The 12,689-nt window shown below is 35.5% G+C and overlaps 1 protein-coding gene across 1 annotated transcript; it reads right to left on the bottom strand.

Annotated features, from left to right (window-relative positions):
* Positions 1 to 6,603, bottom strand: GCG (glucagon; the record flags this gene model as incomplete). Its single annotated transcript, XM_068408127.1, is given in 7 exon segments — positions 1 to 25; positions 1,065 to 1,208; positions 3,354 to 3,491; positions 5,129 to 5,182; positions 6,023 to 6,184; positions 6,526 to 6,584; positions 6,586 to 6,603. Coding segments are annotated over 7 exon segments (600 nt in total), but the record flags the coding sequence as incomplete, so codon positions are not given.
* Between the last annotated feature and the right edge of the window lie 6,086 nt (positions 6,604 to 12,689).

Here is a 12,689-nt window from a genome sequence, read left to right as displayed (position 1 = left end):
TTACTGGTATTCTCCCAAAACGTCCCTGGAAAAAAAAGCAGCGACAATTAGGACATATAAATCTCCCAGATTTATGAAATATGTGTGGAACGTATTTTTTGTTGTTTAAGAGAGTTAGCAGATGCTAGTTCCACAGACTCCTCAATGCCTCACTCTTAATAACAGACTGAAAGCAATTATTCCTAAAGGAAAAGCTTTTTAATAGTTTCTAGTAGATTTTTTTCCTAAATTATTTGTTTCAATGCTAAACTACAAACAAACACAAAAATATTAAAATGTTAATAAAAACTGCATTTTAACTATAGCTTCTACATTTTTTGAGACAATATTGGTTGTTTCAGATGTTCCAAGATCAACTAGTAATTTTGGGTGCTTCAGTAGTCAAAAGACTAAAAGTAATTAATTTTTCAGAGTGCAACATCCAACATTTAAAAAAATCTGGCCACTCACATGAGCCTTGAGCTGTCATTTTATTATTTTTGAAATGCTTTGTTAATGTTAACAAATAATCCTTAAATACTAACCTGTTCACAGAGCTCAGATAGAAAATGTTGCTTTTCCAACAATTTCTCTATATACAGGCAAACTAAAGCAGGGTTCTTAATAGTTAGCTATCAGGAACATCAGATTACAGTACCCTATTCCCATAGTGACAATCCACAATTTAAGGCAGTGTTTTATATCATGGTATTTAAAGAATAATCATTTGGTGTAATTCTACCAATAAAATATTTCTGATTTTATAATGGCCCATGCAAAGGAGAGTTTTATTTTTCAATAATTTAATATGATCTCACTTCTGGTAACATTCAGTGTCAAAACTCCCCTAAAGCTAAATAAGAAGCAATTAAATAGGTTCACCACTGTTGCAAAATACAAGTTATATTTGTATGTGTTCTGTTTAGTGTCTTATCCTTGTTCAGCCACTGATCTGTAACAAGGTTTGTAACACAGTTACAGATATATCAATAGTTAAGAGAAAAATTAGCAGTGTTTTCCCTATGTGTGACAAATACATTTAAAACCCCAGTATATCAAGAATAACACAATCAAAATTCAGGCACCTTTGGGTAACTTTTGTGTTAATCAGCCATTTTAGGAACTCTTTGGCAGCCATGTCATCAAGGACTTTGTTGATATCACTCGTGAAAGTGCCATCTGCATGTCTTCGGCCCATTTCTTCGGCCACGAGAGCTTTTTCTGGGAAACTTCAAAGGGAAGAAATTATCAAACAATTTGCAGATGAAAATAAACAAATTTAAAAGGGCCTCATTACAGGGTTCTAATACACTACACATTTCCTGTGATTTTTAAGGAGTTAAGGGTTGAGCCTGATGTTATAGCTCAGTACAGCACGATGTATATCAGAACATCTTTTGAGGCATTATTTTAACAACAGAATAAAGCATGGAAGTCTGCCTTTGCCAGATGAGGAGTGTTCCTTCAGGTGAGTCTAAATTACTCTCTAGCATTTTTTGGAAAAGCCATACGTGCAAAAACATACCTCAGTCTGCAATGTCTGTGCCGAGTAGACTAGGCATCAATAAAACTCACAGTAGATTTACCAAGAATCGTTATTTAAGAAGTACTACTACTAAAACATTATAGTCAAATTTGCATACATTTTTTCTATTTTAAAAATGTATGTTGTATACTTACAATTAGATTGCATAAGTATTTAGCTATTAAGAGCAGCAACTTTTTTGGGGGGTTAAAATAACTCAGTTACAACACCTGTATAAAACCTATGTGCTTGTTTGCTGTACAGTACCATTTTATGTTTGGAATCAGATCCTGACTCTTGCTCTATCCTTTTTTTGACCATTGGAATACCATTATGCCAAGGGCCTGGTCTAGAAAACTTTCGCCTCTTGTTTCATCCCATCAAATATAGGAAGATTTTAATAAATTCAGTTAAGGTGGGCTGATACTGAAGCACACTGTGCTCTGGGACCAATGACAGGCAGACTGGTTAATTTCAGGGAAGGCTATCTACAAGTTTGACCACAAATAATAGTAAATATTGGGAAGCAGAAGGGTAGTCTACATTTAATCGTCCATCTAGGTTTCTAAGCTCAGTTCATCACAGCTAGGTTGTAATCTCTCTCTTAGATACTGAAATACCCTATCTCTGCTCATGAAAATGAAGCATGACAGAAAAACAACTGCAAATCTGAACATCACTATAAAATGGCAAAGCCTTTCCATTCTCTGTATAGCTGACCTCATTTATTTAACTCTGTTTTTTCAGGAAATTGCCATTATTTACAAAATTTACTTTTAGCTATTTAGTCTTCCTTGACTACAACACACAATCTTGTCTTACAGATTATATTTTATTGTTATTGTTATTTATTATTTTTATATAGTGCAAGAGACTTACATAGTACTTTACAGTTGGTAGAATATATAATCAGAGGATGACTGAAATCCCTGCCCCAAAAGAGCTTACAGTCTAAAGGCACAAATAAGTACAGAACAGTTAAAAGGTGGGAAGTGGCGTGTACATGGTGTAGCTTCTAACCATGCAGAGATGGAAATATGATGAGATAGAAGGTGCCTGCAGGAGACTGAAGGTAAGGCCATTCTAAGTGTAAGACGATCATGAAAAAGGATGTAAAGTCATGAGTGAGTAGATGAAGTGAATAGGCTTGAGAAATCTGCAATGAGTATGTGGAGAACAAGATATTAATGAAAGAAATCAGAGACATAGGTAGGTCAAAACTGTGGAGCACTGCATCCAGGAACCATAGCAAAAGAAGTAGAGGTGTCTTAAAGAGGGAAATAAGTCATAGTTGTAGGAAATTATAGTTATTTTGGCAGCAGCAACTTGGGGAGACTTTGTGGAGCATTGGAAGAGGAAAAGAAGTCATCAGTTACTGCTGGGAATGATCACCAGCACATGGAGTACAGCTGATGACATTGGTAAAAATTTAATCTTGGAAATACTGCAAAGGAAAAGATTGACTGTGAAAGGGGAAAAAAAAGAGAAAGTAATTTAAGATGACACTGACTTGAATCATCTCGATGATAGTTAAGGAGACTGTAAGCAATGTTATGTGAAGGTGGAAAGGTGGTAGTTAGAGGAAGGTCTGGCTTAGTTTTAGATATGTTGACCTTAAATATAACTTGACCTTTTAGAGTGTAACAGCGTAGTGAAGAGGTTTATTTTAATCTGTATTTGAATTTAATAATTTAAAGTGGTACTCTAACACCCACAGAATACTTCCATTACAAAAGAAAAACATGAAGTATAGCAAGAATGATCAAAAACACATCAAGGTTTCATCAGACTTGATTTCTAACCCCAAAAGGAAGGCAAAATCTAATAATAGGAATGGATGGATTCTTACTCTCTTCTTCCTCGTCCATTCACTAACCAAGCAATGAACTCTTTGGCAGCTTGACCTTCCAAATAAGAGGTGATATCACTGGTGTAGGTGCCTTCAGCATGTCTCTCGAATTCAGCATGACGCTTGGAGATGGCATTGCTGAAAGAAGAGCAATACTCTAGGAGCAGACTGCATAAGGACTTACTTAATTTTTTTTTAACCTTTATTGATTTCTATTTCCCACCCACCAGACTAGCATTTCTTATTAGGGAGAGGGTTTTTTCCTTCTCAAATTACTCCTGATATTTTTTTTTCTTGATATCTTTCAGTTCTGAAGGCATTGTCTGTGCTATGCAATGCAGTTTATGTGCAGAGATGCCTGAACTAAGTTCTGAACAAATCAAATCAGGTGCTGAAAGCAAATATAGCTGCATTGGAATGGTCTGCTAGATTAATTAGCTCTGATCAACAAACTGTATTGTATTTACAGACATACTTTCTGTTACCTTTTGTGTTAACATAAAATTTCCATTAAGCCACCCCTCCTACCTTCATCTTCATTATTTCTTAGCCAAACTGTTCAGACTTGATTCCTTTTGAATTTACATTTTGAATTGTTTTGTGAACACCCTTTTAATCGTCTTTCTGACCAAGTGATAATCTTGGAACAATTTCAAGCCTGATCACCTCCAGCTTAATAGAGAAAGACTTCTCTAAAACAGAGAAAATTGCCTTCTCCCTCCCTACACCTCATTGTGCTTCTTTCTCTGATATAGCACAAAACTATGTCGCACTGGGCCTTAGGAAGGCAAGATGCATTGAGAAGTTGACATATTATGGAATGTTTTCCACAAATAAGTTCCCTAGAATTTCTATTTCAGAATTTGCTAATTTCTGCCCAATTATCAGGGCCTTTAGCTCTTTCTATTATTTTTTATCTTCTTGGGATTTCACCATTCCTCCTAATTTAGTACCATCTGCACTTTTCATCAGCATGCTAACTAGAGTGGTTTGGAACATTTTTAATGAAACATTAATTTTGTTGAGATATGCTGTTCCATTGAAGCTGAAACATTATTACAGATCCGTTACTGATATTGACAGTGTTTTGAATGGAAGGATCTTTGTGATCTGGGCTATCCTCTTTGGAATTTCTGACAAAATGAAGAATGAATATAGGTATTTCAATCTGTTTTGCAAAAGCATTTACTGGGTTTTTGTTTTACTTGTTTCAAATTTCCAACCCCACAACCCTCTCGCAAACACATTGTGAAGAAACAAAATTCTGGCCTCCAGTAGGTCTTGTGTTCTCCTTCCCTGTACTGAGCGGTTTACGTAACGTGGGACTGAGTGCTTAGGGCTGAGCATTGTATCATGTTTTATCAGCTCTCTGCATATTGGTGCCTGCCCATTTTCCTTTCATTAGTCTTCTCACTGGTTTTCTTTTCCTCAACGTAATGGATTTTTTTTGCTTCAGCCTTTTTCTATATCAAGTTTTCCTTTTTATCTTATTCTCTACTCTCATTTATTACTTGGAATGTCCTTTCCTGAAATCTATTCTCATCCTGTTGTATTCCTTGAAGCCATTGCACATAGCTATGGAACACAAGTACAGGAATAAATAACATCGAGACATTTTATCTTTCCTTGGAAAAAGCAGGTGCGAGATAATTTCTTTTGATAGGTATTTCTTGGATTGTTGTAACACTGTAAAGAATACTAGTTGTTTCCTTTCTTGTTTAACAGAAAATGAGCTCAGACTGTTTTTGAGTAACAAGTTGTGGCAACTAGAATACCTTGAGAGCTGGTCCGCGAATTTGTCATTTTCTTTGTCCTCCTGTCCTTGTTGGCTGTAGTGGAATTCCACAATCATTAGATCATTACTAGTACATTGCAGAGCATGCATAAGCTGGTAAGATTTTATTGGTTATTGTTTAAATATTATGATAAACAACCATGACTGATAGATAAATATTATAAATAATTTCAGGCTTATGAATTTAAATTAATACAATATCTAGAAGTCATTACTTTATACTTTAAAGACTTCCACAGGGATTTAAAAGCATTAATATAATAGATTTTTGGATTCTGTGGACAGATCTTCTCTAGAACACAGGGCATAGACTTAACAGGCTTTTACATTATTCTTGCTCTCAGCTTAGTAGCTTGTGTTTAATCAAAGTATATTTTCAAAAAACATGCCAACTCATGCCTCAACAGTATACTTGTGATACCAGTAAAGTATCCAGTGGTCAACAAAACTTAAACCTTACCTCCCTTTTCATAAACGAGCTTCAGGATTAGAGTATCGATAGATAGGAAAGTTTTATTAAGGTCCATTGGGTCCAGACCTTTACATTATATTTACATACCTTATTCCTATTGAACTTAATTCATTTGGTGAAACAATCAGTTCCAAAGAGGCTGAGACAGTCTTTTTAGGTGGCATATCAGGTCATATACTGATACTACACTTGATTTATCCAAAGTCTTTTGACTGATTTTGTATATATCTCCCATTTCTAATAACATATTAACATTATATATAAATTTTCTTTAAGTACTTTACTTATTTGAGGATTACATGTGGTCTGTGATGGGAAGCTGAAATCAAGAAGCTGAACTCGGCTAGATTTTTGTCTGTTTCTGTATATAGAGATCTATAGCAATGTGCCCAAAATGCTTACCCATTTCTTTTAGTGCTCATTAACCATTGCACGAAGTCCTGAGCTCGTCTAGTGTCCAAGTACTTGCTGTAATCACTGGTGAATGTGCCTTGTGAGTGACGTTTCACTTCATTCAGCTGTCTAGATTCATCTAATGGTTCAGACTGGGAAGCTTTGAATGATCTGTGAAAAGTTTAGAACTTGTTAATTGGCAATGTTATAGGTACATTCTACAGGTGCATTGACTTTTAAAAATACTATTTTATGCTCTCACAAAGTAAAAGTAAGTGGCGTACTGATCACTAGCTGGCTAGTAAAATGAATCAACATAGCAGATTGGATACTGCACAATGACAAGGTCTTCCTGGCTAACTAAGGCAGCTATTCTTTGTAAGACCAAAACCTTCTGTGCCATCCTTTGCAATATTAAAAACTTTTACCAATTCAAATTTTTTTTTGCTTCAAACTGTAAGAAAACAATGTTCAGGCCAAGTGTTTCTAGAAGTTTAATCTAAAGAATTTACCTTGATTTCTCCTCTGTATCCTGAAGAGGATTTTGCCAGCTGCCTTGAACTATCATTAAACAGGAGCCCAGCAACAAAATAAACACATTTTCATTTTCATTGCTGTCAAAACAGAAATAAGGCAACAGAGAAAAATTGTAATAATCTTTACATAGATCTGAATCCAATTACATCAAAAAGAGACATCTTTAATGCTGATCGAAACTTGATGATATTGAGACCCTGTTGAGGATGGGGTCCATGTCCAGTGGATGGAGAACTGTAGTGCCTTGGGGTAGGCATTCAAAAGACATCAGTCTCTGTTCTAGTCTTTAGGCTCTAGTCTCTATTCTAGAATGCAAGGTGAGCTGAGAGCAACTGCATCCTCACTTTCTTTTGTATACTAGGAGAAGGTCTGTATCTTCTTTGCTCTGTGTTCTGCTGATGGCAAGCATTAGATCTGTTTCTGTACTATTGTTTTATTGCAAAACTAGGGTATTGGTGTGACTTTTATTTTTTCTCCAGCTCATTCACTAGAGAAAAAACAAAGCAAATCACTGTCAAGAATACTGTCACATTCGCAGCTCCCCATTCTTTCCTTTCAGCCCTCCACCCTTCTTTTAAATTTTTTTTTTTTAAATAACATATATTGCAGCAGTAGGCCTCTGAACTTAATAATGACATTAATAGGTGTGACTCCTTAGAAAAAAGCAACCACCAAACCACACACTGGCTTGCGTTCAATTCATGAGGTGATAGGTCAAGTTTTGCTTGTTGTACTATTGACATAATGCTATATTTCAGCTTAAGGGCTTCCGTTATGGAGCTATATATACACAAGATATGGGGTATATACTTCATATCAATAACCAAAGCAGAAAATATTGTCTCCCAGATGTAATTCTTACTGTTACAGGTTATTCTATTGGCTTCAACAGACAATGGCTACATTATTATATGTGTCTTCATCACGCCGCTGCAATAACTTGACCTGTCCTCAATGACTTTAATTGTGAGATTATTTCAATGTAAACTAGAGTTTTACAGTCTGGACAAATGCTTTGGTGATCCACAGCCAAGCTGTGATCCCCTTTACTTGCATTATGTGACTGGTTTTTCTCATGGAAGTAGTACAGTTATAACTTTTAGTGAATAAGTCACAAATGGCAATAAGGCATTCTCTAACCCCCTAATATGTGTGCTACAATTTTCATTATTTAATGTAGTAGTATTAGTCTGTTGACACATGATCCCCTATAGGACAAACTCTGTTGAACAAAGAAATGCTATTCATTCTAGGCTCACAAAACCCTGTGCAAAAGGGACTATGAGCAGCTAACAGCTAATAGACTCAAAAGTGCTTTGCATAAACAGGAAATGAGAGGAAAACTACTTACAAAATCACTAGTGTATATTGTTTATTTTTAATTATTTTGGATCACTTAAATTTATAGAATTGAATGTATAGAAAAGAAAATAAATTTAAAATTTGGTTAGGTACTTTTGACCTTGACAAAAAATTGAATATGCCATTCATTCAATGGCTAAATGGTCGTTCATTGAATGATGAATAGTAAATGCTCATTAATTCTAACTTTAAATCAGTATGGATCACAATATTAATCTGCTGTAAAGCAATGGAAGTTGCAATGAGTTCACATCAGCAAAATGTTCACTGGAAATAATTTCATCATGTACTTGGACTGATACTTGTGTATTTGAAAGAGCCCTTCTGCCCATCCATGACACTTTCCTATGGAAGTCTATGTTACAGTCTGAAAAACAAAGGGAGATAGGAAAGGTGAGTGCATTGAAGTAAAGTGATAGGTGGCAAAGTAACACCCAGGCAAAAACACCCTCCCCACTAAATGTAATCTGCACTGAACTCATCTGGCTCCACTGGAGGAGTTATTTATTGAAATTCAATGGTTTATAAAATATGGCAATCTGACTGAAAACATATCTATTCTCTGTTGTAATAACTTGTCACAATAGGCTGAATTTAAATATCCTATGGCCTGGAGGAAGCCATAAGAAAGTTATGAAGCAATGATGTGTAGAGAAGGTGCAGATTACTCAGTTGTGAGATTTAGAGTTGGCTCTGCACTGAGCAGCGCAAATGGGGGGTGCTATATGAACATCTCTGAAAAAGTAAACTCCTGCATCAAAAACCTTACTGCTGTAGGACTTCTACTCTGCCCCAGTAGTCTGCCCAGCTTCAGAGCAGATTTTTTATGAAATCTGTTTCTTCCATCTATTATAAAATAACATATAGTTGGAGATGCAAATCTTGACTGTTGGCAGGCATTTCACCTATGGTTAGGAAGAATGTATTCCCTCTGGTACTCTGTGAGGCTGAATTTTTAAGATAATCTTAATGAATAATATAAATACTTTACTCGAATACCTCAGTATCAGTATGAAAGTATTCAAGGCAATCAAAATCTTAAGCAAATCTTAATCAAAACCAGGAAAATAAATTGATGAATGTAAGATTTTCTGGTGGACTGTGCTATTAAGCAATGGGAGTCGATTTCCCTCTCTCCACCACAAGCCGCTGCCAGTGTTGCTCATTTTTTCATCAGTGTGTATGGAGACTCTTTTCTACCTTTTGTAGTGTCCTGATATATGAGATTTGATGCCTACACCTGCACATATCCTGCTATAGTACCAACAAATACCATAGTGCCAATGTAGTCAGTCCTATTATAACTCTATAGTATTGAACTCTCTTTTCACTGTTTCATTTGGAGCTGTAATTTGGTGGTGCAACACTGACATCCAATGTTTATCCCAAAGAATGCATAATTTCTTATTTCATAGACTTCCAACAATGGAACAAAAGCTCTGCCTATTCTTTGGGAGACAACTCTGCTGTGGTCACAAAAATGGTTCGATTGTAATGTAGTGACCCCCATGCTAGCTGATGTAGCTGTAAATGAGTTAACTTAGACACCAAATAAAGTCTGGCTATTGCACCACACATAAGTAAATTTGCACCGCTTAATGGTATGCTAGCAGTTTGCTAGACTTTTACTTAACCTGAAAAATTAAAGATAGTTTACAGCCCCCTGTAGCTTTGTTAAACCATGATACCGATTAGATACAAACCTAAGTCACTGAGGTGGTATGAAAGAAATAGTCTAGCCATTAATCCAGCCTCCTTATAGTAATATCAGACACCAAAAGCTATTCTTTTGTATAAAACCTATAAAAACTTTATTCTTGGGAACACAAACATGTTTTGTAGAGAAAAACAGATGATCAGCAAAATAATATTTGTTTAGTTTATTCCTGCTAATCAGTTCACTCCTTGAGCAGAAGAAAGGTTTTATTTGCTCTAAAAGTTATTTAGTTCACCAGTAGATACTGCTAAAAACCAGGCAATCTTATTGTCAAGGTGCAGGAAAACTAAGGCTAATCTTACACAGAAAATTTTTGTTCCTATGCACATTAGACTAATGGAAATGTTTTAATTTCTTTCTGATTGGAGATGAAAAACTTAATACATCTCAGTTTGAAACACCAGAAAATATGTAACAAATATGTCTCTGAAATCTTGATCAGAAACTTATTTGAATATTATTTCCTTGATCAACCTGATTTTGCTACTTTTCCCAATATATTTTACTGCAGATGTCTTTTGTACCCTATGTGCAATTTTAACTAGCTTAATTTCATTGAGTTTTCAAAAAAGAATCTTTCAAAAGTCAGATTTGTATCTATTTCCAGCTTAAAAATACAAGTTATGGAGTTACAGCAGTAAAAAAGGGAATATTTTCATATGAAAATGTATGAATGAATTAAATAGATATCTATTGACATGAAACTGTTTGCAAATAGCAATTATTTCTAATTATAAATAAATTACTTTTTTCAGGTAGATGTACTTTACATCTTATTTACCTACCATGTTATAATGCCTTGTGGAAAGTTCTGTAAAATAACTGTTCCAGTCTAAGGAAATCTATAGTAGGATGGAAGACTAAATTTAAATTTTATACAATAATCACAATAACTGTTGAAAGGCTTTAATTTTTACTTTTGTGCTATAAAATTTCCTTTTCAGATCTTACAGTGATATGAAAAGAATAGTTGGTTGAGACAAACTAATCTAAAAGTAGAGCGGTGGAGTGGCAATCTGTCTTGGACAGTTTTAAATCAGTGTCTATATAAACTCAATTTGTTTGTTTGCATTCTGCTAATTTAATCCCCGTTGATTCATATTTAGGCAGTATCTATAAGGAGTGAATACTTTTAAACTCATGTTCATTAAATATCTGTAGAAGAGATACTAAAGGAGATAAAAATATAAAAATAAATAATTATGTATCTCACATTTAAATTCTTGCTACAATGCATGTCTTTCGTGTTCTCATGGTTAATCTTCCTTCTTTCAATTGCTTCCGCAATCCAAACAGTTGATTTCCCTTTTTTTGGATCATTCTCTGTTGAACTAATTCAATAGATTAAAATATTTAAATGATGGTGTCATTAACTCCAAACATCAAGGATTATAACCACAGAAGAAAACACCAATTTGCCGAAAGATCCTGCACCTCTATTGCAAACTTTGGGCAAAACAATTCAGATAATGCACTCAGCTTTCTCAAACAAATTGTACTGGTAGTTCATATAAATCTTACCTTTTTATACTTTGAAGTGATATGTAGCAGTTGCAGAAAGAGCTGCTACTCTCTCTTCTGGAGCTATGGCAAGCCTTGAGGATCCTGAGATCTGCGTAGCTACCTCTTTTGCACAGACTTATATATATACTGTTCAGCTCTAGTAAGCATTACGAGAGTGCATCATTGCTGACAGTTTCCTTATTCAACTTAAAAAAAAAGTCATCATATTTGCTATTCATTTCATTTGATAATTTTACAAGCAATTTCACACATTCATTCTGCTTACTTTATGACATCAGTGCTTACAAGGATTTGCAAAAGGAGCGAGGTAGCAATGTCCAAAGAAGTAAATATCAAACAGAAGGGCATTAGGATGACAAACAGTGGGCTAAAGGTGCCTGGGATTAAGGCAGCAATTTTTCCAAATTCTGATTTGCCACATTTAACATTTAGTATTGAGCAAAATCCCGGTCCTGTTGACAACAATAGCATCAACTTCACCTATTAATTTTAAATGAAGGTTTATAAACTTAATACGCTGTTAACAATAACCAACACAACTCCCGCAAAGCCCTTGAATGATGCTGCAGGTAATCTTGTGCCAATATAATGAACGTGAAGAGATGTGAAGTGCTGCAGTGATGGCTACCCACTATGCAAAGCCTAGCACAGGTCAAATTTAACAAAAAGATTTGATTACCCTTAGATGTAAAATACCAACTTTGTAAATTCTACTGTATGAAAATTCATACTCACTTGAGAACTATATGCCAAACATTCATTATAATTGAGTTTCACACTGTGGCCTACAGATTTATGAAAGATAAGCCTTTTGCTCACATGTCTCCATTCTCTTCAAGGAAGAAAAGCCCAAAAACCAAACCAGATTTGAGCTTTGTAGCTGTGTATGTTCTATGCAACTGTTGTCAAAGTCCTCAACCATTCCGTAATCGGGGCAATTTCACAGCTGTGGTGGGGCAGCACTGCCAAAGAAGACTATGTTCAGCCATCTAGTGACCACAGGTAGGGAGAGATTGACACAAAGCTTGTCAATGGCCCTGGCAGCTGAAAAAACCTGCCAGTCAGTAATATGGGTCTTTTATCCTGTCTATGAAGCAACAAGTGAGATATCCCCCTTCAAGAAATTCCTGGATAAGATTTTTTTTCCACAGACCTTTTCATACATCATGATAATCCTTTGTAAAGTGCAAAAGGGCACCAAAAATGAAATGTGGAAAGTGTCAGGCAGTCCAGGAGGCACATTAAATAGGAAGGGCTCCACCCTGAGTTTCAGTTCTGCTCCGTAGAGGGAAGGGTCTCAAATCACAGTGGACATCTCACTGAACATTAATGACAGCCTGTGCTCCAGTCTGGAGTGGCCCATGGTCTGATTTGTGGCACAAACCATACGTATTACAGCAAACCCTCTTATTTCCCCTAACACTGCTCCATGAAGCCAGCAAAGAATCTTCTTCAGTGAGGTCATTTTCTGCTGGCTGACCACAGCCAGATTGGCATAGCCCACATACTGCAATTGAGGCAGTGTATAAATTTAAT

The sequence above is a fragment of the Nyctibius grandis genome, chromosome 9 (genome assembly GCF_013368605.1).
Source record: "Nyctibius grandis isolate bNycGra1 chromosome 9, bNycGra1.pri, whole genome shotgun sequence".
NCBI classification, from domain to species: domain Eukaryota; kingdom Metazoa; phylum Chordata; class Aves; order Nyctibiiformes; family Nyctibiidae; genus Nyctibius; species Nyctibius grandis.
The sequence above is the reverse complement of the archived record's forward strand: the minus strand, read 5'-3'. Positions and strand labels throughout refer to the sequence as shown.